Raw genomic sequence first — 27359 nt, forward strand, 5'->3', positions numbered from 1 at the left:
CTGGGTTCCACGGCACGGGAGTGCTCTGTTAGCTGGGAATCTGCTTATCCAAGGGGACAACACGTGGCAAGAAAACATTAAGGTGTGGCTACGGGGACGTGGGATGTTCCGCAAGCTGCAGGGCAGGGACAGGCTCCAAGGGGAATGGGGCAGGGACATCCGTCGAAGCTCCCCTCAAGAAGCTGCAGGTAGGAGGGTCCCTTTCACAAACACCACTGTCCCCTCAGAAAAGGAGATTGGGCTCTAAACTCGCCCAGGGCTGAGGCGGGGGATGACACCCCGCACAAAGCCTCTCCCTTCGCAGTAAAAGCTGAAGGATCAACCACCAGGAGACAAAGTGCGGGAGGAGGAACGATCCCCCATTTTCCCTGCGTTGTGCGCCCTGGGCATGTGTGGTGGGACTGGCTACAGCACACTCCCTGATCCATGGGACGTGGAGCAGGGACTAACCACCACGATCTCCTGGAAAACATGTGGACTAAGACCGGTCACTGTCTCCAAATCCCTCTCCCGGGAGACGGGCAGCTGCCGCTCCCAGGCCCTCTCCAGGTAGGAGAGAGGCAGCATCTAGATGCAAAATCCTCAGGGAGACCTAGAGGACTCATCTTTAATATATTCTCTGGCAGAGCTATTTCTCTGCTTTTCGTGACTTCCCTTTCCACGAGCTTGCTCCCCTCCCCCTCGAGCGAGCAGCTCTGCTTGCCAAAACATGCAAAGGGGGCCCCTTCCCTCGCCCGCTGCGGGTTGCCGCGGTGCCGGTCGTCCCACGGCGATGCCCCACAGCCCGCCCGGTGCTCGCCAGGCCCAGTGCCACGCTCGGGGGGCCCGGCCCCCTGCAAGGGTGCCTGCACGACACCATGTTCGCCCGAGATGGGCACATGCAGCTGGGGAACATGTTCTGACAGAGGCGACATGCTGCCTGTGTGTGCGAGCAGGCACCCGCCGCACCGGCTGGCAACGGCTTTCAGGAGCAGCAACCAAGAGGAAAAATATGAACCCCGGGGTCTGTGGAGATCTGTGCAAAGGGAAGGGTGAAAAGTGGACGAAACAGGCTATTCTGCACATTCTCCTCATGGCTACCAGCAAGCACCGTGCCTTCAGGCTCAGCAGTAACGGTCTGGAGAAGCGGGAGCGGGCGAGGGTGAAAAGGCAGTGGGCTCAGCACAGAATAAACCACAGCGACCATCAACCAGCTGACGCAAAAAACCCTTAAAAGCTGAGATTTGCCCCTTCAAACCTACGGTCGGGTGCTGAGCCCGAGCCCTCCAGGTCTGTTCCTTCCCGAGAAGCCTGCAGGGCTGCGAAGCCTGGACAGGCAGTGGGACAGGGAGCAGAGCAGAGCGGGAAAGGGCGCGGAGCTTCCTTCAACGCCCCGGAAAAGAGGGGGGTGGCGGGGTCTCTGCCCAGGTTCCTGCCCCCCAGGCAGGGCACGAGTCTGCCAGGCACAGCCCCCGCGCCCCGGCCAGCACATCTGTACCCGTCACCTCATTTCCGCACGACAAAACCAGAAATACAAATGGCAGAAGCGCGAGGCAGGGCGGGGGGCCGGGCCGGGCCGCGGCCGCTCCCTCTCGCTCTGCTGATGCTCCACGTCCCGCTCCCGCCCTGCGCCGGCCCGGAACTGCCCGTCTCTGCCGCCCCGGAGGCTCCCCAAGAAGGAAGGGTCCCCCCGGCCCCCCCGCAGGCCGCGAGGGCCACCCGGCCGCCGTTCCGCTAGCCAGCCTCCCCCACCGCACCCGCTCAGCTGCCCGGCGGCCTCGGCGGGCACATGGCTCTGCGCAGAGGGAAGGGATTGACGTCGGGGGGGCACCGGCACCCTGCGGCTGGCAGGAGGCGACCGGGGGAGCCCTGTGCGCCGGGGGAGCGTGGGCTCAGCGCGGCCACGGAGCGGCTGGGAAAACCGAGGGGCTTCGGCACAGGGAGCGAGAACGGGGTGGGGGTGGAGGGGCTTTCAGAGAATATCGGAACATGTAGATGCAAGCTGGGATAGCAAAGCATCTGGAAACGTGGGTAGGCTCTGTAGTGACAGCAGAACGTGTGAGCGTGTGTGCACAGGCATGTGTGTGTGTAAGGGGGGAGGGCGGCCAGGGGGATGCCAGCTAATCTGGCAGCGTGTGGTACGGGCCTGCCGGCAGAGGGAAATGAAAACAAGGGGCTGCTCGGAGCGCGGGAGGAGCGGGGAGCCTGACGGACGGGGCATGGGGGCGGCGAGCCTCTCCGCGCCATCCGGCCTCCTTCCCCCCGGCCGCCTCTCGGGGGGTGGCACTGCCGGGCACTCGGGGGGTGGGGGGTGTCCCGCCGCCCCGTGGCTCCCAGCCCCCCGCCAAGCACGACGTAAGCTTCGGCGCAGGCGGCGCACGCGGCGCCTGGCGCTCCCGCTCATGCACCCCTCGGGCACGTGGAGGTGGGGCGAGCGCGCCGCCGGCCGCGGCCACGGCCCCGCATGCTCCTCATGCACCCCGGCATGCCCGTGCCAGCCCCCGCTTACCCAGCTCTTCCAGCTCGGCCGTCATGGACTTGGAACGCAGCGTCAGGGTGGTGCTGGGCGCTCTCTTGGGAGGCGGCGGAGCTGAAAGGAAGAGAGACGGCATTTTGCATTTCTTGTCCAGGAACTTACGAGGAGTGGCCAGATGCAGATGCCACTTCTTCTCCACAGCCTGGATCTCCTCGTACTCGCGGGATGAGGAGTCGCACTGCTGCAGGATCTTATTGAGGCTGCGTGTGGAAGCAAACTTCTTCATGGTCTCGGTATAGCACAGTCCCGGGGCACGGGGCAGGCCCCGGCGCGGAGGGGCCGGTGGCTCCCGCAGGCACGTGCCGGCTGCCCAGGCTCCCACAGCCCTCAGCGGAGGAGAGTCCAAGTCATGTCCCCGGGCTGCGCCTGCCCCCCTGCAGCTACCGGAGATGCTACGGCTATGAAAGCCTCTCGCGAATTAAATCTGTCTCAGGCAGCTGGCTGCCTGCCTGTGGGACTCAGCAAACAGCTTTGATGGCTGCTTCCCCTCCGCACACGCCATGGGTGGAGGGTAGGAGGGAGAAACAAGTCCAGCAGGCCTGATCTCAGTCTCTCATTCCCGCCTCGGCGCGGCGCATCCCCCAGCGAAACGCAGCCCACCCACCCTCCTGTGCCGGCTCGGCCGTATCCAGGACGGGGCGAGGCTCCGGCGGCCCTAGGGCCGGCCCCGCCGCGGGCAGCGCGGGCACATGGCCGGCACGGGCCGGCGCGGGGCTGTGCCGGGGCGCGGGGCCACCCCGAGGGGCTGCCTAGCCGGGCCGGCCCGCGGGGCTGCCCCCCAGGCACCGCATGCCATGAGCCCACCGGAGCGGGGACGGCTGGAAGGCTCTTCCTCTTCACTTGGGGTGCCTCCTCCTCCTCGCGCTCGCTCGCTGACAATGCTGGATTCAACGCTCAGGCATTGCCATGGCAACCGGAGCTTCAGGCTTTGCTGCCTGCATCAGAGACCCCGGCAGGGGCGGATTCAGCCACAGAACGCCAGTCCCACACAGGCCTCCATCACCTGGGGAGAGGCGAGCCCCAGCCGGGGGGGGACAGGGGGGTCTGGGCACCCCCGGGCCGTGCCACAGCCAGGGTCCCGCAGAGGGGACTCGGCTCCGGTCCCCGCACCCCGCGGCGGAAGAGCGGCCGCCCAGCTCCGAGGGCTCAGGGCACGGGCAGCGTGGGGCCGCGGCTCACCCCGGCCGGCAGAGGCGGCGAGAGGTGGTCCCAGCACCGATCCCCGAGGCTCAGCCGTTCCCACGGCTCGTGCTTTTGCGCCGTGACAAGATAATTGCAGCTCTCGGTGCCAGCGCGCAGAGCTGCCTCCCTCCCCCACGCCCCGCGTGCTGCGCTGCCAGCGCCCGCTCCCGGCCCCCCCTCCCGGCCCCCCCAAACGGCTCCTGCCCGCAGCTGCCTCCCCCTCCCCGCACTCAGCCCTGAGCGGGGCTGGGCAGGAACAGCCCCCCCGGGCTGTCGGCTGCTCCCAGAGGTGCCCCCCCTGCACACAGCTGGATGCTGTGATGTGCCCCCCCCCCCCAGCTGCCCTCCAGATGTGCCCCTGCCCCCCTAAGCTGGCTGCCCCCCTCAACTCCCCCGAACTCCCCCCCGGCCCCACCTCTGGCTGAGGGTCTCGGCTCTGCCCTCGGGGCCTGGGGACACGGGGGCGAAGGCCCGGAGCCTTCCGGGGGCCCCATGGCCGCCTGCGCTCCCCTGAGCGAGGGCCAGTCCCCCCCCAACGGCCAGCAGCCCCAGGCGTGGCCGTGCCCCCCAGGAACTCCCAGCCACAGCCCCCCCCACCCAGGAGAGGACAGGCTCCACCCTGGCACCCCCCCTTGTCACGGGGGCTCTCCCCGACCCTGGCACCCCCCTGCACTCCTGTGGGCACTGTCCTCCACCCCGGCCCGCCGTGTCCCCACAGGGACAGCCCTGCACCCTGCCAGCTCCACGCAGGGGCCACTCCCCGCCACGGCGGGGCCAGTTCCCCACCACAACACACCGCAGGAGGGGCAGCCCCCCCCCCCCGACCCCCTCCTGGCCCTCCACCCGTGCCGGGCTCCTCCCGGCAGACCCCCGGGGTTCTGCCCGCCCGTTCACGCTGAGTCGACGTGTCCCCCTGCTCCGAGAAGCACGAGGCCCCACACCTACCCTTCTTCCGAACAACTTCCTCCGATTCTGGCTTGCGGCTGACGGAAACAACCTTCATCACCAGGTGGTTGCCCCCTTGCCGGATCAAGGAGACCACCTGCTTGTGCCCCACCTTCACCACGTTGACACCGTTCACCTAGGACACAAACAAAGAGCCGCGTGAAGGCTGGTGTCACCCGGAGAGCGGGCAGGGGGCAGGACCCACGGACGTCGAGCCACAAACCCAGATGATTTTGCATCTCTGCGCCTGTTTTTACAGCCTAGCATGTTTGTTCCTGCGGGGCGTCACCTCCCAGTGAGCAAAACCCCCTGGAGAAGCTGCAACAGGCCAGTGCAAACCAGTGGTCCCCAGTGTGCCCCAGGGCTGCAGGCAGGCGGGAGGAGCTGGACCTCCCCCCTTTCCTCGTTCTGCGGCGGCTCTGGCCGGGCTGCACAGACCGACACGGCTCCGCTGCCCCGGGCACCGCCGCCGGCCCCGGCGGGGGCTGCGGGACACACGCTGAGGCTCGTTCCTGCCGCCGTGCTGAGCACTAAGGTCACCCCTTCCCCTCTCGGCTGCGCCGGCCGGCCTGGCGACCGCAGGACACAGACCCGAGAAATAAACTGGAAAACTTGGGCACCCAGCGAGTAGTAATGGACACAAGGTTAAGGTAACACAAAATTAACGGACACAAGGTTAATGGACAGAAGGTTCCCCTCGGGGCACGAGCAGACGGACCCTGGCTTTAGGTAACTGAGGTTCAGGGGCAGTGGGGATGAGGATGTTGCAGTTCAGAGGCTTCACCGGGGCAAAAAACTGGTTTCAACTTTTGCAGCTTCATTACCCGCTTGTCAAAGAACCGGAGGGTTTGCACACTTTGGCGCTTCTGAAACGTGCCGGCTACTCCAGGTGTAAGGTAACAACCGACGGCAAGTAAGGGACAAGAGATTATCTGTGGGCAACAGAGAAGCGCTCCCGTTAATGGTGACGTTACTATCTATGCCTCCAGAAGCGGAGCACGCGGAGATGGGCAGCGACGGGGCTCAGGCTGTCCCGCACGTTTCCCCCGTCGCCCTCAGTCCCAGAGCAGCAGCACTGAGCCGGGCGCTGTCCGCGGGCCTGCGACCCCAGGCGAGGGCCAAATCCAGCCCCTCCTCTGCAGCTCTGCCCCAAACCTTCACCCAATCCCACCACTTGAAAAAAACAACAACTCGTCTCTATATTACTATTAAGAAATTGGTTTTCAGCCCCAGGCTCTGGTGCTGCCCCTCAGGCGCAGCCCCTGCTCCCCGCCAGCATCACCCCTACAACGGCCGAGACGCAGAATTATCCTGGATGCTGGAAAATTCGGCATTTCAAGAATGTTTGGGTTTTACGTGTTCCATCTCCAGCTGGAGATGTTTCGTCTTCAGGTCAAACTACAGGGTTGTTGAAATAATTAAAAGTTTGTAGGTTATAACATTTGCAATACGTGAGCCATGGGGCTGTTTGCTATGAAAAACGGTAAAAAATATAGAAATGAAAGAAGGGGTTGAACTGAATTCTGAAATGGAACATCAATGTTTTCTAAGATGCGAAGCTTTTGAAATAATAATTTTATTTCAAATATTCAATTATTCAACTGATTCAGTTTTGATTACAACTGATTCAATAATTATTCAATTTGCATGAAAGCACGTTTTCCTCAGAAAATCTGATTTTGACGAAACTACCAGCCTACTCTAGTTAAATCACCTCTTAATCTTTTTTTTGGATGAGCGGGATGGAAGGGATTGCATCCTGGAGCACCGTTATCCCATATTTTCTCCTGATCCTAAGCCACCTCAGCAGTTTTTCTTGGCAAGCCCTTTGGTCTCCCCAGGCACCTTCCCCGGGCAGAGCCCGGCGCGCGCCGGCGCCGCAGCCCCCCGCACACCCAGCACTTACCGGCCGGGATCCCAGGGTCGTTCCCCGGGTCTGTGGAATCCCCAAGCACCATCGGGTCTGGAGCGAAGTCCTGGAGGGACCCACTGGAAACCTGGGCCGGCGCCGGCTCCTGCCTGGCAGGTGCTTGCCAAGCCCGGGCGGTTCGTGGCCCCCACCCAGGCACCCCGGGTGTGTAACGGGATGTTACAGAGCGGTGAATAAAATCCACTACCCATCCAGTCGCCTTTATCAGGAGAATCCGAGACCTCAAAGAATGAAATGAACTTTGTTCTGTGAGGTTTTCTGCTGGTAACTATATTCTACTCTTTAACTCTTTACCAACTGCCTACGGTATCTGACTGTTTATTTTTTGCCAGCGACCGGTATCAGACTCACAGTTTTATACTGACCTGGATCATCCCTTTGCCCCTTCCGAACACCAGCGCTCTGCTGCTCTCCTGGCACTGCCCCAGCATCACACAATTGCAAAACGCAAATACTGAAAAACTACCACCTGGAAGATGCTTACAGCTTCAGCTGCTAATGGCTTGGAAAGCGTTTCATCATCTGCATGTGATACACGCACATCACCCTGCTCCCTTCCAAATAAAGAACAGAAATACTGACAGAACATGCCTGAGCTTTCTGTTTCATTTTTAATCATCCAAACTTGTCCACCCAAATGGGCAGCAGTTCAGATTTTGTAGGTTACTCGAATGCAGGGAAGCAGGAGTGGGAGGTTTTGACCTTCTGGAATGGCAAAGCAGGACCCCCCCCTCCGGCTCTGTCCTGTCATGGTGCTGGCAGCGAGAGCCGGGGGACGTGGCCACCTGGAGAGCCCCGAGCTGTGGCACCCACTGCCTGGCAGCAGCACGACCCGAGCACCGGCTCCTCTGCGGGTTCTGGCAGACTGCGATGTTTTTGCTGACAGACAAGTGACAGATGGAGAATGTTGATTTTCAGCTGTTTATAACTGGGTGAGATCAGGGATGAGGGAAAGGTACTGACGTGGTCAGGCAGGTTTTTGCCCAGCGTGTGCCCACGGATGGACAACTCCTACTGAAGCCGTAAGACATCAACTCAGCCTGTTTTGTGCAACTTCATCCACTGCTGGGCACTCCTGGGCTGTCCCAGCCATGGGGAGACCAACACTGGCTTTACAAAGCACGCTAAGGGCCAGCCACAAAGACAAGAAGAACATGACGCTGGCCAGTAAGCACAGAGTCTCAGTGCCACGCTTGCCCAGGACTGCTGACTTGATCCGGTCTCTCAGCCACACCTGTGGCCAGAAGGACGTCAACCCAAAGCCACAACCAAAGCGGCCGGGGACGTGCCAGAGCTGGCTGAGTTACCACATCTGCAGAGAAAAGCTTGGTCACTGGAGAGTGAAGGTGCATAATTGGGCCTATGGGGAAAAAAATAATCTCTGGTGTTGTTTAAAGGGAGGGAACAGCACATTAAAGATCTTTCCGTGACAACCTCAAAGCATCAGCCCCATGTTGCCAGGCCTTTCCTGTGGAAGAGGGAGAAAAACCCGGCAGTGCTGAAACCTGGGAGACTGTAGCTCAAGGAATGACATCTCGCAGAAAGCGGGTAAGGAAAGCAGCCAAGAAGCTAAAGTAACATAGGAGGTCAAGAATGAGTGTTCTAGAGTAAAGCCAATCACGGGGGAGACTGGTCAGAGAGGTGCTTGTACTACACCAGAATATCTGGGAAAAAAAACAACTTCTGAGAAATACAAAATCCCGATTCACCCCCAGTTCCTGGTGAGACCCAAGAAGATGAACTACAGGACTCTGCCACTGCAAACAACTTTGACTAAACACGCCCCCGAGCGAAGTTTCTCCAACAGTTGCTCTTGAAAAATTCAGAATACAACCAGAGGAACACACCTAATGCACAGGTTAGCTCACTGTGAAGATTTTCAGTTCTTTTTCAGCTTCAGAGCTGCGCTGAGCCAACACGGCACCATAAACCGGGAGCACCGCGGTGGCAGCGCCTGGCGCCGGGGCCGGGGCCGGGCTCAGAGCCGCAGGGGGACGAGGGCTCCTCATGGGGAGGGCTGGGCACCAGGGGCTGCGCCCTGAGGATGCTGCTGATGATCCACCCAACCCGAGCCACCCCCCACCCTCAGCACAATGGAGCATGGGAGCCCCGCGCTCAGGAGCACAACGCCATCCCCCACTGGAGGGAGAGAACCACTGAGACGTGAAAGGAGGAGGCAGCAAAATGAACCAGGCAAGTGTTTCATCTCTCTGAGCAGACCCCTGCACAGAGATCCCGGTCATGCAGCCAGCCTGGGGCTGCCCGAGGACGTTGGAGCAACGCAGGGGAATTGCCTAAGACAATCAAACCTGAGACTGAAACAAAATCAGATTTTAGTTCCAGTCTATGAAGTGCAGAGATGGACCCTGGAGACCAGCAGTGGGGAGTCCTGCCCATCGGATTAAACACTCCCAACAGTCACTGGCCCTCAAACAGGGAGGTGCTGGAATGAGAAAGCTCAGACAGGCAGTGGTGGAAACATGACTGGTTTGGATCCAACAATAAAGAAAAATTCTGGTTTCTTGGACACAACCACCTGCTGAGGATGCCCTGATCTTGGAGATGCTTCTGGCCCGGAAGAAGACTATCGATCAAGAGTTAAGTCACACAGAAAGCGTCTACAAAACAGAAAAGTACATAGAAATGTGAAGACACTACGTCAAAGTCCAGGCATTATAAACTGCTGCAACTATGTCCCAAGGAGCCACACGGTGCGTCAGTGCTGGTGAGCTCCAGCACTCCCAGAGCGAGAGGGCAGGAGGGGGCAGGCGGGTCCCCGTGCAGATCCCTCAGAGTGACGCTTCTCGGGAGGGGCCGTGGGAGCCTGCTGCGCGGTGCTGAGCACGGGCCCGGCTGCAGCTCCCGAGAGCTCCTGGACCGGGTACTGCCGGCTCCCGGCGTCCCGGGCTCTGTGCACAGCGGCAGCCAAACCGCCAACAAGATCTACGGGGGAAGAGGCGGAGAGCGAGGCGGGCAGTGCCGCGGGGCCGCGCCGATCCTGCCCGCGCCGCCTGAGCGCGGCCGCGGGGCCGGTCCGGCCCCTCCAGGGGAAGCGGCGGAACTGGAGAAGGGCCAGAGAAGGGCAACTGCAACGGTCAGGGGAGGGAGCCACCGCCCTGCGGAGGCAGAGCGCGGAGCTGGGACTGGGGAGCGCTGGGCGCGCTGCCCAGGGAAGGGGCCGAGTCACCGTCCCCGGCGGCGCTCGAAAGACGGGCAGCTGTGGGCGCAGGGACGTGGCTCCGTGCTGGACCCGGCAGGGCCGGGTCTACGGTCGGACTCGATGATCTTCAGGGTCTCGTCCAACCCAGGGGTTGGATGATTGATTCCGCGGCTGCGGCTGGGAGAAGAGGAGGCTGAGGCAGGAACGTGGCCCGGGCTGCAGAAGCGCTCGAGGCGGGAAGCAGCCGAGGCAGAAGCGCTGCTCAGCAAACCCGGCGGCGCGCGGGGAGGGAGAGGGCTCTCGGCGAGACCGGCGGCAGCTCAGGCTGGACCAGCCCCGCGCGAGCCGTGGCTGTGCGGCTGGGCAGGGGCTCCTGGGGCCGGCGGCCGGGGGAGGCCGGGGGTGGGCAGCGCTGGCGCACGCCGGAGGGGTCGGATGAACTCCCGGAGAGCAGGTGCCGGCACAGCCACGAGCGGGGCGGAGCGGGGCCGCGGCGGCTCTCGACCCCCGGGCGGTGACGGTGGGTGCTGGGGGGCGCCGGGGCAGGGACCACCCGAAACGGCCGGGCACGTGTGATCCCCCTAAGGAACAGCATCTGGTAATGCTGCTGCCAGAGGCGGGGAGCTGGGCTAAGGGACCGTCAGCCGGGGCCCCGGGACATTTCACACCTTCAGTCTGACCCACCCAGCAAGTTGATAAGGATATGAAGCTTTAATGCTGTCACAGGAGATAAAGTCCTCATTCTCCTGATCATCTCAGTAGCTTTTCTGTGCTCCTGTTCCAGCCTGAATTCATCTTTCTCTAGGGTGGTGGGTATTACTCCAGGTGAGTAGCACTAACACCTCCCACCTTGTGACTGACCAGCAAATCCCTACGGCAGGAGAAAGCTCTGACAAGCCAGGCAAGGGCCGTGTGCTCCTGGAGCTCAGGGGAGGATGTAGGGAGCGACTGACCTGAGCTGCTGCCACACCAGCTGAACAATCTCCCCCCCGAGGGGGCTGGAGGACAGCCCTGGTTTAGATCAACCGGCCACTGGCTGCAGGGATGCTCCAGCTGTTCCAGGTCAGTGGGCCAACAGCTCTGTAACTTCATCCCTGAAGTAACGGGAAGGGCACAAAAGCCCTCCCGAATCAGCAGGATCAGAAGGGGGGAGAAGGACTGTGTAAGTGGACGAGCCCGACAGAGAATATAAAAACTGAATGAGAACTCAAAGACAGCGAGTGCTTCAGCTGGTGTCAACCCGCTTCTGCCTTCAAGGCGAGGGGGGATGGCTGCCATGGTGTGAGTACATTGCTGTGACACTCTGTTAAACCAAAATCCCGTGTAACGTCAAGTACCTTCAAAGAAGTGAATCTGGTATGAAACCCTGAACCTGCCACGTGTGGAACATCTGAAAGCAGCTGGGCAGTGACCCAGGCTCAGCACGTCTGGCTGCTCTAAAGCGTGAGAAAACTTCCTCCTCAAGGAGATGCCACCTCTGCGGAGACCAACGGTACGTCCCTGCAGTGCCCAGCGTGGAGCCAGCAGGGCTGGGATGAACAGAGTGTTCCAGGCTGAAGGGAGACTGGGGGAAGAGAACAGAAAAGCTCTCCCCGTGCAAGGACAGAATCCTTTAATGGCGCCGGGTGCCCAAAGCTGTGACAGCGCCGTGCTCGATTGCTGGAGGAGGATAAAGGTACCACCCCTGGAGCTGCAGCAAGCACGCTGTGGCCCGTTCTGGACGCTTCATTACCCAAATGATGTTAACCAGTGAGAAGCAGCTTTGAGAAACGCACAGTGATATCAAAAAACTAGAAGGGCTGAGTTCTGAGGGGACGGAAAGAACCCCCATTGCACGGTGCCCGTCCGCACCCACCCGTGGGCTCCTGCCTGGAGGTGGGAAGCCTGACCTGGCAGTGACCCACCAGCCACACACGCTCCCAGGAGTAAGAAGTTGCTTGGAGGGATGTAAGCTCTGAAGCCTGAATTGTTTGTTCTGCTCTGGAGCTTTGTTACAGCCACCCACCAGGAGAGCAACGCGTCCATCAACCATGTGCACAGACCCGCTGGGCAAAACTCGGTGGGGTTTGGGGGTAAAGCTTCCGACAGCTGCCTGCACCCTTCCAGCACCCCAGAGCACCGGGACTGGAGAGAGGCTGCGCCACTACCCAGATCCTGAGGAGCCCCTTCTGAGAACCTCAGCTCTAAAGTGTCTCCCCCACCTCTCCCAGGCAGTCTCATTCGCTGGGTGTAGGACGTTCTGGTGCAGAAATGCTGTGAAATGGGATTTCACCAAAACCCAGGACGGGTTATCCAGGGGATCTTCTGCAAATGCACTGGGATCTGCAACGAGCTGCCACCCACCAGCTCGGGCGGCGGAATCCAATACCCACAGCTGAGCTACTGCCCGTCACCCCTCCTTCAACGTGCTGAGCAAGATGGACTCCTGCAGCCTCAAACCTTTTCTCAGCTCGTGAATCACTCCGAGGGCCGTTTAGAATTCTGCTCAGTAATGTCAGATCCATCCCGTGGTGTGAATGTCTGACTTGCACAAAGTGATGTTTTAGTGATCTCCCAGAGCTGCAACCAGAATAGGCAAGTTCACATAGCTCTCGAAGTTTGTCCTTTACATCTACAGAATATCTCTGCCACATCCTACGCAATCAACTAACGATAACACAATTATCTTGGAGAAACCCATGTCCTTTGCTGAATTACATTTTTCCAGGGTAATTTCATACGCTGTAACCTACATTCTCTGCTTGCAGACATGTCATCTTGCAGGGGCTGCTGGAACATGGCTGCTCCAGCAGGGAAGCCACACCGCCCTGCAGCAGTTGCTCTGCTGTCAGCTATCCCCCCCGCCTGCGGTACCTGCGGCCCCTGCACACACCGGGGGGGTTCTCACTATTTGGAAACACCGACAGAAGTGTTGAGCTGCGGGGATCAAAACACGCAGAGACCTTGCTGGGATGGCCCCACGCTGTACCCCCCCGCAGCAGACGCTTTCTGCAACGTGCCCCTGCACGACTTCCCAACGCTTCTACGCCGCGTTCGCCCTGGTACACGCGTTCGTTAAGTTTATTTATGCTCAGTCTCATGGTATTGAGGAGGCCAACGCCTCCTCGCCCTCACCGGTCCCACCGCGCCGTCGAGAAACACGGCAGGTTTGTCTCCACCTTCCATGGACCCACGCTGTGTGACAGCAATTGTATTTTCAGTCTCTTAATTCTTTGTTGATTGTTCTTCAAATTAATTGCTTCGTTAATTTAGCACTGATGCTGAGCTAAACAAGCTACAGTTTCCTGAACCACCTATTTTATACCCTCAGAATATTAGAATAGCAACAGCCCTCTACCAACTCTTTGAAATTTCGTAGATGAGCAAGATTTTGAGGTATTAACATCAGTGGTTCAGACAACTCCTCAGCTAGGCTCTTTTAGACACTTGGGTATCTGTTATTCAAGCCTGTTAATTTGAGTATGTTTATTTTTAGCAAATACTATCTCACTTTCTCCTTGGTTACAGCTGGGAAACTTTCTGTTCCAAGCACATCATATGGATAGATACATCCTCCTGATTTGTTCCAAACTCAGAGCAGAACATTTCTGCCTTTTTTTTTTTTTTTTTTGCACCAGAATATACAATTTTATCATTTACATATAGAAATGGATCTTTACCAGATTTTATTTTCTTCTAATGCTCTAAAATTTCTTATTATCTTTACATGTTGGCCTTTGATATTTCCTTTGGCTTCCCTTATCAACCTCCCACACACTTTAGCTCAAATTAATGGCATTTCCTTCTCCTCTACTTGCTAACCTTTCCAGTTAAAAGGGGATACATGTGTCTGTAAGTAATATTTAACTGCTCCTTCTTATCTCACTGAAGTGGGTGATGTCGTGCCCTGCAGAGTTTTTCCCCTGATTTTTGGACTGCATTTAGCAGTGTAGCCTCAAATAACCCTTAGTTTTTGTTAATTATGTAAAATTAGTGCCCCCAAATATCAGAAACTCTTGAGGTTCAGAAGAATGGCACTCTTTCCTCCCCAGGAGACACGCACGCGTTGCCGAACGCTCTGCACGTGAGCCCAGCCAGAGCCTGACCACCAGACCTGCTGCTTTTTACTGGAGCCATCAGTTCTTTTTTTTTTTTTAATCTGTCAAATGAAATTAATCCTAGATTACATTATCTCACAGCAACAATATTTCACTAGAGACGCTCAGGAACATCCCCTGTTGAACTGGCCTCTGCCACAGCGGGTCTCCTCCCTCCCCACAAGGAGAGGCTCCTGGGGGTCTCCTCAGCACCCCCAGGAGCCTTCTCACTGCCCTGCCCTCCCCACCGCTTTGGCAGTGGGATCCCAGGTCGACTGTTAATTGCCGTTTTTAACAATGCTTTTGTATGACTATATAATACAGACCTAAATAAACCATCCAGCAATTTCCATCAGCGCGGGTACCTAGAGGCGCAGGTGCTCGACGGACGTGCGGAATGGAAGCGCACACACTCCTGTCCCTCCCACTGGTTCCAGGCTCCTCGAGGGAGGGGATGAAGGACCCGCAGCCCACCAAGGCTCAGAGAAGACACAGACTGTGCTCTGCACTCCTGGCCAGACAAGGCAGGGTTTCCAAACCCCAGTCCCAGCCCGTGGCACCGCCCCAGGCCGGCGCTGGTGAGCGCTAAGTGTGCAATGGTGCAAGTGGCGGCACGCGCCCTGTTCCGGGGCTGGGCACAGACAGGCAGACACCCGGGTACCCTCCGCAGCAGCCACCACGTTCCAACTCCCCGTCGGTCAGAGGTATCTCCACAGAGCCCGATGCTGAGCTCTGCACGACCGCCTCAATCTTTGTGGTTTGAAACCGTCCCTCGGGGAACGCCGCCTCTTTGTGCCGCCGCTGTGAGAGTCACCCCCACCTCCCCGCCCCTCGAGGGTCACGCACCAGGACACGCAGCCGCCTTGGGATGCACCGTCCACACTCCGGCGCAGCGTCCATCCCGGGACATGAGCACAGACGCTCTTCGCCTTAGCAGGATCTGAAGGACCTGGATCTGTAGCACCCAGGATCTGTAGGACCCAGGATCTGTAAGTCTCAGGATCTGTAGGACCCAGGATCTGTAGAACCTGGATCTGTAGGACCCAGGCTGTCAGTATGTTGTAGGAAACAGTGAAGCCCAACTACTCCTATAGTTCTGCCAAACCCTTCAGTTCAGAGTGAAAGAGCCCAGAAGACCTTGTGTCTGTGCGCTGGAAGCGCAATTCCTGGGGCCGTGCAGTTGCCTTTCTCCTTCCATTCCCTCACCCCTGTGCGTCTTCACTCAGTTCACGCCACGCGGCCACGCCAGGTGGGGGGTGGCAAGAGCAGACTGAGCTCCTGTAGCCGGGGAGGGGGCAGCACGGCTCCCCCAACCCTGCGTCTCACCTGGAGCTCCCGAGCACCCCACAGACCTGAAACGCACCCGAGCACTGCTGCCAGCTCCAGCCCAGCCACCCAAGCCCTGCCCGCGGCACCACCCCTGCAGCGGACGGCGGGAGGCAGGGCCCTTCCTGACCCAGTCTGTCACACGGATAAAGAACAACAAAACGCATTTAAAACGGGGAGAGGGCTCTGCCTCGGCAAAACAAAACTCCGGGAGGAAAAGAGGAAAGAGGCAATTCAGAGGCCACCTTGGCTAAAAGCCTCTGGTGGTTCTGCCAGGTGACTGTGCCGGGAGAGCGCCAGGAACCACGTTGGGCCTTTCCTCATCACCCTCGTCCCTGTCGCTGTCAGGGGAAGGCTGCGCCGGGCACCACGTGCCAGCCACCGCCGCTGTCCCGGCTGGGTCGCCGCCTGCCCCACGCCTGCGCTGGACGTGCTGCGGGAGGGTTGGGGACTCCCCTGCCCGCTGCCCCACACTGCTCGTCACCCTCCTCAAAAACCTGAGCAGCCTAAAGGCAACTGCAGGGCCCAGGGCGATGGAGACAAAGCGACAGCACGGGCCAGCTCCATTCCTGACAGGCTGTCCCCAACACCTCTTCTGGGTGAAGGGAAGAGCCGCTGTGGAGGACACAGCTCTGCCAGGTCAGCGCCTGGCTGGGCCACGGGGCTGGCCCCTGGGTCCTGGCGCCTCAGCCGAGGACGGTGGAAGATCACCAGGAAGAGAGAGACCCCGGGGAACCCGAGAGGGGGGACTCTGCGGCTGCGCTTGCTGATGGGGAGAGAAGGGTGTTAAACTAGAGAACAGGGACCGAAGGCCAGAGAGGAGAGGCGGGTATGGAGGAGGAATGGCAGTACGGGCCCCGGGGACACTCATCTTCTTGCCCCGAGGATGGGACACTCGGGAGCTTCCCTGGGGTTCAGGGAGCGCCGACAGCAAACACGAAGAGCTGCGCGTCCGCGGCGGTCGCAGGGCTCTGCTGTGGCGGAGACGTGGGGCTGCGTGTGTGAGCAGGACGCGGGGATGTCCCCAACGGGCTGCGGGACAAGGACGGGCCGGGAAGGGAGACGTCTCCGGGTGACGGAGCTCCTGCCCGCACTGAGCTGCAGCGCGGGAGCACACATGTGCCCTCCACAAGTCTCTGACCCAGGCCGGGCACAGGGGGGACACGGGCTGTTCCCAGAGGTCCATCAACAACCGGGGGAAGCCTTGCAAACCCTCGTCCTCCTCAGGAGTGCAACTGTGCAGACATCCTGGGAAGGCAGTGGGTCACTGGCCGGGGAATCCCGGAGGCTCCCAGACCGCTGGGACCCTTTCCTCACACCAGCCCTGGCTGCTAGTGACCTTCTGCTTGACTTGCTGCTCACCAACGGGGAAAAAACGGTGGTGAAGGCGGTCCCGGGGCGGCTCGGGCTGCAGCCGCTGCAAGATGGCTGCAACGTGCGCCCAGAGGAAGGCGCGAGAGGCGAGGGGCAGGATCCTGAGGCTCAGGACAGACTTCACCTTCCTGGGAAAGCCCAAAGGGAAGGGGGTGCTGGTTTTTAAAGAAAAAAGTTGAGATCTCAGGAACAACCCACCCAGCCTGTCATTTAGGAATACTGGGGGGTTTTGCAGAAGGCTTGATTGGTAAGGCATCAAGCTCCTTAATGAACTTGATAAGTGATCCTTAATAAAATGCAAAGAGCACATACAAGAGGGAGAAACAGACAGGCACCAAAATAATAAAAACATTGCTCAAGCACTAGGGATGGTATCAGGAGCAAAGACTATCAAAGACATGAAGCAGAACAAGGACATCTTGTAGTGGTACACTGGCACCAAAAGGAAGTTCGGGGAAAATGCGAGTCTGCTGGTGAAGACTCCGCCACGGACAGTACAGACACGACCGGAGTGCTCACGGGCAGAGCGTGCTCCCAGACCGGCGCAGCGGCCACGTACCGCTCCGCTGCGACGCTGGGCAGCCCCCTCAGCAGCGGGGAAGCAACGGGTGAGGGACTTGTGAGAAGAGCTGCTGCAGCCAGGCCCACAGGCCCGGGGGGGGCTCAGCAGAGGGGGCTGAGGAACCTGCTGAAGGAGATGTCGTGGTGACTTGGGAGGTCCCCGACAACTGGTCTCGAACATGACACTCACGTCTGAGAAGGGGAGTCAGCCCTTCCTCAGCCTCATCACGGCCGTGGAGCACGGCTTCGTCATGCGCCAACACTGCAGGACAAGGCGCCAAATGGGAAAACGTGGAATTCCCGGAGCAAACTGCGCTCGACCAAGATGGCTGTGGCAAAACAACTAGTTCTGTGGGCAAGGTGGGAGTGGTGGATGCGGCACACCATGGCTCCAGCAAGGCTTCTGACACCAACCCCTGCGGCACGGTCATCTGGAACCCGAGGAGCTCCGGGCCGGACGGGCTGAGAGCTGGCTGGACGCTGCCCGAGAGGCGGTGGCTAATGCCCAGGCAGCTGGCAATGGGCTGGGCGCTCCAGAGGCCCGTCCTGGGGCCCATCTTGTAACGACACGGAGGACACCCTCGGTAAAAGCGCAGGTGATATTTAAATTGGGAGGAGCGTCTGTCATGGTGAAACATGGAGCTTCAAACCAGAGGGGCCTGGGGAAATCCTGGGGACTAACAGGACCCTCCTGAGTTCACCAATGGGAAGAAGAAATGCGCACAGCTGGGGCAGACCAGCCCAACACTGCTCCAGGCTCAGGAGAGGCTGCCCGAGCCCCACCTCTGCTGAAGAGGCTGAAAAGGGGTTCAGGATGACTCAGCCCGGCGGGAGCCCGCAGCGTGTTCACGCAGAGAAGTTATTGCCCTTTTCACTCAGCACTGGTGAGGCTGTGCCTGGAATACTGTGTTCAGGTTTTGGCTGTCAAGTTCAAGAGAGATGGGGAGGAACTGAAGAGGGTCCAGACCCAGGTAACACGACAAAAAACCCAAAGCAGCCTACAGCTGCTTGCTGGGCACTTCTGAAAACGATGAGCCAAACTCTTCCTGGAAGTAGCAGATGATGTCGTGAATGTGGCCAACAGCCACAAACTGTGGTTTGGGAGGCTCAGGTCGGTCTCAGACTTTAGCAAAGCAGCATTTCCCAGGAGGGCAGTACAGCCTGGACAGCCCATCGGACAGACGGCAGCACCCTCACCCCGCAGGAGGTTTCCGAGGCTTGGCTGGACAGAGCCACAGCCTCCTCAGAGCAGGATCGCAGGGACGCCTCCCAGCCAGCACTTCTGCCACTCTACAGAGGACAGAACATACGAGCTGGGGGCTCAAAAGCTGGCTCAGGAGGAAGATCAGCCCAAACTTATGGATTCACCGTGAAACAGAGTAATTCATTGATGGAAAAACCCTCAAAGATCCCCAGAGAGCCCTGACTAGGAGCGATGGGACAATATTCTCTCCACTTCCCCACTAAATGATACTCAGAAACTGTAATGAGATACATGCTCAGGGAACTAACAGAAAATGCCTCCAATTTAGGATGTAAAAGACTCATGTATTACTGGGAGACAGGTTTCCTAGATATAAGAAAGACATTTTTTCTAACAAGGGTGGTCAAACATGGCACAGGTTGCCCAGAGAGGTGGTTGATGCCCCATCCCTGGAAGGGTTCAAGGTCAGGCTGGACGGGGCTCGGAGCTGCCTGATCCAGCTGAAGATGTCCCTGCTCTTTGCAGGGGGTTGGACTAGATGACCTTTCCAGGTCCCTTCCAACCCAAACCATTCTATGATTTCTACAACAAGTAAGGATTTAACCATATCTCAGGCTGAGAATAAGGTCCACCAAGCCATGAAAACGTATCTGCTAATTGTCTTTCTGTTATTACAAGGACTGTTTCTCACAGGAAATGAACATTCTTCAGAGCCATCCGACATCCAGGCCAACGAGTGAAAAGCTGTACAGTTTCCAGAGAGAGTCAAGAAAAAACATCTGGGAGACTGGAGATGCTGCAAGTGCACTCAGCAGCCAGAGGAAGGTATCTGCAGTGGTAAGGGAAGTCAAAAAACTGCATATTCCTGGCAGAGACTGCCCAAGTCCTGCCACCACCCGATGGTACAGCTGATGGAGGCATCTCCAGCAACATGGCCACGGCGCAGCTTTCAGGACTATACACTGAATAAAGCCAGACCTACATGTGTAGCACAGGGTTTGGGCACAGCAGAACACTCCTGCCCGCTCCACACGGCTCAGCACACCTCAACACGTGGCCTCCGCAGTGACGGCCTCGAGGAAAGCCTCAATGCAACCTTGTGCTATGGGAGTCCCTGGCCCACCACGGAGGGGACTTCTGCAGACAGAGGGACTGCGATGAGGAAGCGAGTGCCCCGGAGATGGGAAAGGCAGCAGCATTCTTCTCGAGGCAACGGAAACACCACGCTCAGAATCCCGTCCAAAGGCTGGATCTCCAGCGGGGACATTGTGTCCAGGAAGGGTTCCCCTCTCCTGCGCCTGCAGCCAGAGGGCTGCAAACGGGACAAACCCAGAGCCAGCCCAGCGTCACCTCTGCGCCCCCAGAGAGGTCAGCACCTCGGAGCATAGGGACACCACGCAATCCTCTGGCTCACCCTGGGAGAGGCATCGCTGGTTGGTTGTCGAGGCTTTGCCACCCCCAAACCTGAGCAGCACCAGGGGCGGCTGCACACGCAGCTCTGTGCACAGTGCCCCCAGCACCCCGACTCCAGCAGCGTCTCTGGAGGAACCCCCGATGGCACAGGGAGCAAGCCCCAAACGCTCCAAGGAGCGGCTCCGTGTTTGGCGTTTCGCACCCGCAGCTCGATGGAGTAACGTGTCTCCTGCCGAGGGACCGCAGCGCTGTCCCCAAAACGGCTCCTACCCTGGGGAAAGCTGCCGTGGGATCCCCGTCCCGTCAGGGCAGAGCCGCTCAGCGGATCCACCAGATTCGTCCCATCCTAAGGCAGGGCCCAGCTTAGGTCGGGTGAATCTACTACACCCCGAATTCCATCCCCACCTTTATTTGGTCTCCACAGGCAGAATCAGCAGAGGAGAGGAGGCAGGTGCAGGCACCCGGGTAACCCAAGGCTGAAGTGAGAGGAGGTGAACCCCAGCGCAGACCCACCTGCCCGTGGCGCCGCAGCAGCCCTGTGGGACCGCAGCGAGTGTCACACGGGGAGATGGCACCTGTGTGGTGACAGGTGAACAAGGACAACGACAAGCTGGTGGTAGCCAAAGCAGCCAGAGCAAAGACAACGCTTGGCTTCACCTTAGAGCTGCCCTCCAGCCACTCCGCTGGGGGTGCGGGTGACAGGGGTGCTGAGCGAACACCAAGGTCGCTCCTCTGGCTATTTCTGTACACAGAAACACCGAGGGGTGGAGATCTCAGTGCTGGAAGATCAAGGGCACAGCTTGATGCCTCTGATCCGCATGGCCCAAGCAAGCAGAAGCCCTGGGAATTTTCTGTCCCTTCACAGTCCTGGTCTGCCCGGGGCTGCTCTGGGTCACACTCGAGCAGGCAGGGGAGCTGGGGACTAGGGACACCTCCTCACTGGAACAGAAGACCTTTCTTTAGAAGACCTGATGATACCAAATCACTTAGCTCAGTTCTTGTACTCATTTTAGCATAAGAATCTGCAAAACAGGATCCTCTGGTTGCTGGATCAGCAGATAACAAAGATGCTGAGCAGCTGCTGCTGGAGTTTCACTGGACTGCTCTTCTTCAACCCTGGGCAGATGCACCTTCTGGAGGCCTCTGGGCTTTCAGCAGGTCAGTGAACGAAGCAGTGAGTGTGGCCACCAGAAAGCACAACCAGAGGCAGTTTGAGCCTGACAGTGGCCATGGAGGGGTCAGAAAAGGAGCCAGAGAGACAGGGGTTATGAAGTAAACCAAGAGGTTATGAAGTAAATGAAACACTAAGACCAAGAGCGAGCGGCAGCTCACGGGAAAATGCTGAGGGATTGCAAGACAAATGCGAGCGCCTTGGCTGGATCCCCGGGCAGGCCGGGGGGTGCCAACGTCCTGCCCACTTGCTGCCCTTGGCCAGCCCGAGGCCCGGCAGGTCGGCAGGAAGCCTCTGTCCGGGCTCGGGGGCGGGCGCGAGAGGAACGCGGCGCACGATGCGCCTCTGCCCTCCTGGTGTGACGCAGAATGATCTGGGCACCCCCTGGCTTCCAGGTTTTCCTCTCCTCACGGCAGTGCCAGTGAGCGCGGACGATTACGTCCGGGCACCTGACAGCTCCCCGATGAGCTCACAATCCAGACTGTGCGTAAAACCTTAAGTAATAATAAAACCGGGATCAGATTTCCACCCAAAATACAGAATCACAGAATCATCTCAGTTGGAAAAGACCTTGCAGATCATCTAGTCCAAGCATTAACCTCACACTGATAACGCTGTGGCAAGCAGGGTCTGAGTCAACACAAAGAGCAGGAGATTTAGCCCTGGTGACCACTCCACAGGGTTTGCTGGGATTAAAAACAACGTGTTCACTCCAATATGAAGAGGAGGCTTAAGTGTCTGGACCTCCTGAGAGGATTTGAAGCACAACAAAGGAGAGCAGAAAAAGCAACAAGCCCAGAAGGTGAGGAAAAAAGAGATGTTATCTCTCTGCGGAAAGAGAGCAAGGGCCAGATCCTCCAGTCTGTTACGAGATTTTAGAGCTGCAAAGACTTGGGAGGCAGGGACTGTGCTGGTGCAAGGGCCTCAGCATAAGGTGCATTTAACTGATGAGGAATTGTCAGGCTGATGGCCAGTGAGTGGGGTAGGAGGCGTGGAGCCAGGGATCAGAGAGGCCACAGACCTGGGGCAGATACTGGAGAGACTGGGACTCTGGGAATTTGCAACTGGAGGGACCAGACTGACCAGTGGGTTTGAGAGTCAGCTCCCAGTAAGGCCCAGTGTCTGGAGCAGCTGCTGGGGAGGCTGGTTTGTGTCTGTGTGTGCCTGTGCACGAGGCAGCCGGGGAGAGCTGGGACCGGAGCCCAGCTGCCGGACAGACCACACGTCTGTGGGCTGGGGAATCCAGCGCACGTGTACGTGCACGTGTGTGCGTGCACGTGTGTGTGTGCACGTGTCAAGAGATCCGAGGGCCAGCAAGTCAGGCTCAGGGGTTTGCACGCTCAGGTACCAGCAACTGGAGAGGCTGGGGGAGCTAGGGGCCGGGCTACTGGGCAGACTGGGGGCCCAAGGACAGCTCCCAGCGGGATCCATGCTGTACACACAGATCCCCGCGTGTTCCCTTCTGGTGGGTTTCGTTCTGATCACCCGGGGAGGAACAGGGTGAGGCTGCTTGTTTGTGTCTGCACGTGCCGTGCGCGCTGTGTGTCCGTCTGTCCGTGTCCCCGTTGGGAACCTCAGGCCAGCTCCCGGCCGAGCCGGGGAACGCGGAGCTGCGGCAGCCTCGATCTAGTGGGTGATGGGATGGAAAGCTCCCGACAGTTACCAGGGAGCTCTTGCTTTCCTTCTTCACGATCGTCTGCTTCTCCTGGAGGGGGAATCTGATAAAATTTTCCACCTTCACAAAACTAGGCAGCTGTTTCCCAGTTAAACAGGAACAGAGACCAGTCTTGCTGAAGAAAGGCTCAGGTGAGGACACCAGCGCGTGTCAAATGAGCACCCTGAACCCCACAACCCATCGCATGGATCTCGCTGACAAAGCCACCCCGACTCGCCAGCCGGTTGTGCTGGCCCGGGCCAGCCTCGGCTCTCCGCTGGCCGGGGAGGTGCTGGTGGGACCTGAAAGGCTCGGCAGGGGCCGGGGCCCTGCATTCAGCCACGGGACAGGTCCTGCGCTGCAGCTGTTGGAGGTTGGTGTTAATCAACAAAAAGCCTCAATGCTAAAAACATGGGGTTTGCCTGAAGCTCGGCTCCCTCTCCAGGGGCAGATTCTCTGCAGGGCTCCTCTGGGTGCTCTTTGCTGCCTCTTTCCAGTCACCATCAGCTGGGCTGTCCCCAAGGCCCGCGCCCAGCCACCCCCCTCCCAGCTTCAGAAGGGGCTGAGCCGCTGGACGAGGGAGAGCAGGGCGGGTCAGGGGTGTAAGCAGCGTCCCTGCCACCTGGCCCTTGCCTGCAAGAGCCGTTCTGTGGTACCGCAGGAGCTGTTCGCCACCGCCAGCTCTGACATGGAGACAGTCACTGTCGCCAGTCACCTCTCAGGGCTTCCCAGCTGCACATTATTTGTATTTGCTAACTCCAGTGTGAAAGCACCTAAACTGTATCTGGCTGCCTGGCACTAATCCCCAAGACGAAGAAATCTTTATAGCCAAAAGACTGAAGATTAATTTCAGTAAGAGAATGGTCTCGGGCTACAAGTCTTGAACTTAACATGCCCATGCACCTTCCATCTTGATTTACCACCTCTCTAACCCACATGCTTGGACAGGTTGATGAAGGGGGTCCCAGAGACCTGTACGAGGCTTCAAGCTGTGTCACAACATCTCCCTTCCTGCGTATTGCCCTTGGAATGTGGCTTTACATTGCGGCAAAGCTGCTGTGCTCATTCTAAAGCCACCTCCAGCTTCCCTTCCCAGAGAAACCACACACGCTTATTGCTCCACTTGCCATGGATTTAATGATCACGCAGGCACAGGGGAAGCCAGCTCAGCTAGCTGCTCCCAGGGAAATGCTAACCCGCTGAGGGCTGCTTACCAGCTAAATACATTTATTCTGCAGCTGAACACCCGAACTGGGAGGGAGGGAGGGGAGAGGGACTGCGAGTCTCAGCCGGGACGAGGCTGCTCCACTGCAGCACTAACCTCCTCCTCGCAGCCCACGTGGCTTTATACGCATTTGAAATTCTCCCTTGCTTTGTCATGTTTCTAACACCACGTATCAGAAAAAGTATCAGCTCTAGAACGATTTTGTCAGGTTTATGGCAACTAGTACTTCCCTGGCGTTCTTCAGAGGCTGCAGAAGACACACCAACGAGGCAGATGACGTTGTTGGAGGCTATTTGGGTCACGCAGCCTTTGCCAGCACCCCCTCGCTCACAGCTTTTGGGGCACTTTCTGCCTGCGAGATCCGTGCCCTGGCGCAGGACGGGCGCAGCGAGCGCCCTCCCCGGGAGCTGCTCTGCAGAGGGTTGGGTGCAAGCACCAAGGACAACTCTGGGCCCCGCGAAGGGCAGAAAGGAGCGTGGAGGAGAGGTCTGCTCCTCCCGCCGGAGCTAAGGCCAAGCACCAACCTGCCCCTCTGCTGAGGGGTCCCCAGCCCGGCTCCCCGCTCCCCCCAGGCCCTCCAGCCGCGGGGTTCCCTGTGCCAGGGGGCACGGCACCACCCCGGGACCCCCCGACTTGCACATCCAGCGCGTGGCAGCCGGTCCCTGCTTCGGGCAGAGGCTTTCCATCAACTACATGTTCAACGCCAGGCCCGTCGCTGCGTCTGAGGCTCTTGCTGCGGCAAAAGGATCCCAGGGAGCCCTGAGGGAGCTCCGGGGCGCCCCGACCGCCTGCCTGGCCCAGCGGCGATGGCCACCCCTGCAGCATAGCGTTTTTCAGAGTGGATGGCAGGAGCTGAGCTCAGCAAAGCCCGACCACCCACCTGCCCAGCCCCAGGACCACAACCAGCACAACAGCACACGTGCACCGCTCAGGCACAGCGCTGCCCGCCCTGCGCCACACACAGCCACCCCCCCAGCACCGCCCCGCCGGCCAAGGCCATGTCAGACGCTGCATTCTTGCGATTTCTGCACAGGAAGATGGAGCAAGCCCCAGCCCGCGGGTGCCAGCCCTCCCTGGGCCGTCGCACTGCCTGTCCAGTGTGTGCTGCCCGGCACTTGCCGCCAGGAGACTCGCGGCGGGGCCCGACCGTCCGCCCGCCTCCAACCTTGGCCCCGAGTCCCCCTTCCCACCCCAACCCACAGTCCCTTCACAGACGTGGTGCCAATTTGGCCTCACCCCACCTCTGCCGCCACCGCCGCTGCCTTGGAAGGGGCAGGATTCATCTCCCATCCCTCCTGCACCGGCAGCGGACACACCTCTGTTTGCAACTCTCTGGGACCCCTTTACAACTAAGTGACAGGAACGGGCGTCCTGAACGAGTTCACAAACACTTTAATCATTTCCCAGCCGCCTTACTACAACTGCCTTTGCCCTGGCTTTAAGAAACGCAGACTCGGCCTCTTCATACCGGACCACTTGGGCACGGATTCCGAACATCATCTTCACTTGCAAGTACCACAGTAACGTCTCCTACACTTTCCTCCTATAGCGAGGAGACTCCCAACAAACATTAACCAATTAATGTTATCGCTCTCCTTTGAATCACTCTGTAAACCTCTCCTCTGCTGCGGTCGCTGCTGCCGATGCACCAAGATGCTCCTTGCAGCGTCGCCGCGGCGCCCAGGGACGGGCGAGCCCCAGCGCAGGAGCAGGGACATGGCCACCACTGCCCCCACCACACAGCACCTACCGCAGCGTTCCTGACCCGCCGCTGAGGCTCTGCGCCTACACTAATACAAGCAACAAAATAGAAATAACAATAATGCCAAGCTGCGGGAGCGAGTGCTTGGCTGCTGCAGAGCTGCCAGGACCTACCCTGGTTCTCTCCTCAGGCTCCTGCCTGTGCCCTGGGGACACTGCACCCTGTTCCCCCTCGCCGGGCCTTGCTGCTGAGCCCTCCAACCACTTGCTTAAGGTGAAGCTGCCAGTGACTCTAATCCCCACTTTCCTTTAAACACGACCAGGAAAACCCAGTCAGGTCGGCTGTGGCCCCAGAGCAGAGCACAGGCGGTACAGAGCCCCCCCATCGCCTTCCCGGGAGAGGGGAGACACAAGAGCAGAGCCCTGCGTACCCGGCCAGTTGAATTCTTCTCCGCAGACCCCAGTAACTTGCACCACGCCGGGCCAAGCTGTAATAAATACCAGTCCGAACCAATCCCAACTGGCCTCCAGAGAGGGCATCTAACAAGGCTCCTCAAACTCCGTTTTCCCTGTCACTTCAGCGAGCAGAAGGGAACCCGTCAGCACAGAGCGCATGTATCTGCTTGAACCATTGCCCCTGAAGTGCAGTTTTTCACCAAGACATCCAGGCAGCAAGCATTTCAGTAACAATCACTACCCAGCTCTCAAAACACCTTATAAAGGAAAATAATTTGATGCAAGACGCAGACCCTTGTCCTGCGGAGGCAGCTGCTGCGGGCGGCCCCGGTGCCCCTCCCTGCCGCGGCCGGGCTCACCTCAATCAGAAAGTCCCCGGTGCGAAGCCCTGCTCGCCACGCGACACCTTCCACATCCACAGATTCCAGGTACTGGAGTGCTGGGAAGGCTGGGGTTGGGGTGAACTCCTCAATTGGGGTTTCAGCTACAAAACACAAAGAGAGAGAGCGATTCAGACAGTGCGGCAAAAAGCAACCAGAAAGCAGCCAAGAATGTCCAGGAGCCCAGGAAAATCTCTATATTGCTTCAGAAAGAACATGCAGCAAGGCTCAGCTGGACATCAGTGCTGGGGCCAGAGCTAATGCTACTTTTCTACAGCAGTGATCAGCTCAGACCCTGAGACGGCCCCAGAGCCTCCCCAGTCACCCACGTGCCCAAAAGATCCCTAAAGCCTCATCCATCTCCCTCGAGAACACCCTGTGAGCAATCCCCTCCCGCTGTGTCCACGGCCCAGCTCACAGCTCCAGGCCTCTTCCACGGTCACCAGAGGAAAAAGCCCACGTGCACCACCCGCCCGTGCCAGCACAGACAGGACACCCACGCTCAGCACCCCGGGGTGCCGCTGCCTCTCAGGCTGGTCCTGCAGGAGACCATCAGCTCAGCAGTGGGCGTCCACATCAGCCCCATGAACACCATCCTCCATCGGGGAGGTTTTAATTGCATTCCTGGTTGGAAAACCTGCCCCTGCCCCCAGAACACCATTTCCAGGGAAGGGACTTTCTCAGAGGGATCCAGGCAGCGCACTTACATTATCCAGCCCCAGACCATCTTCACTGCCCATCCAGGATGAAGGAATTTTGCATGGGGGACACCCAACTCCCAGCAGGGAAGTGCTTGCGTGACATCTGATGTGTGCTACCTTGTCTGGTGTGATGTGACAAAGGAACAAGCTTCCTTTGTCTGTTTACCAAGAGGAGAGTCTTGCAGGTGTTGAGAAACCTCAGATCCATTAAAGAAATGAAGCAGAAAGGCCCCAGCTAACCTTTACAGAATTTCCAGAACCATCTGGGTTGGAAAAGCCCTCGCAGCTCCTCCAGCCCCACCATGACCCTCCCCCTGACCGTTCCCAACTCCCCCAGATCCCTCAGCGCTGGCTCAGCCTGACTCTTCAACCCCTCCAGGGATCC

At 58.9% G+C, this 27359-nt stretch overlaps 1 protein-coding gene across 11 annotated transcripts in view; it reads right to left on the reverse strand.

Annotated features, from left to right (window-relative positions):
- SHANK3 (SH3 and multiple ankyrin repeat domains 3) overlaps positions 1-27359 on the reverse strand; it is a 351907-nt gene that overhangs the window by 43611 nt on the left and 280937 nt on the right. For all 11 annotated transcript variants that reach the window (XM_074903628.1, XM_074903636.1, XM_074903627.1 and 8 more), the window contains 3 exons: positions 26253-26377; positions 4643-4778; positions 2489-2569 (listed from right to left, as the gene is read on the reverse strand). In XM_074903628.1, the coding sequence (XP_074759729.1) occupies positions 2489-2569; positions 4643-4778; positions 26253-26377 (342 nt within the window). The remainder of the gene's footprint in view (positions 1-2488; positions 2570-4642; positions 4779-26252; positions 26378-27359) is intronic.

The sequence above is a fragment of the Athene noctua genome, chromosome 3 (assembly GCF_965140245.1).
Source record: "Athene noctua chromosome 3, bAthNoc1.hap1.1, whole genome shotgun sequence".
Classification (NCBI taxonomy): Eukaryota; Metazoa; Chordata; class Aves; order Strigiformes; family Strigidae; genus Athene; species Athene noctua.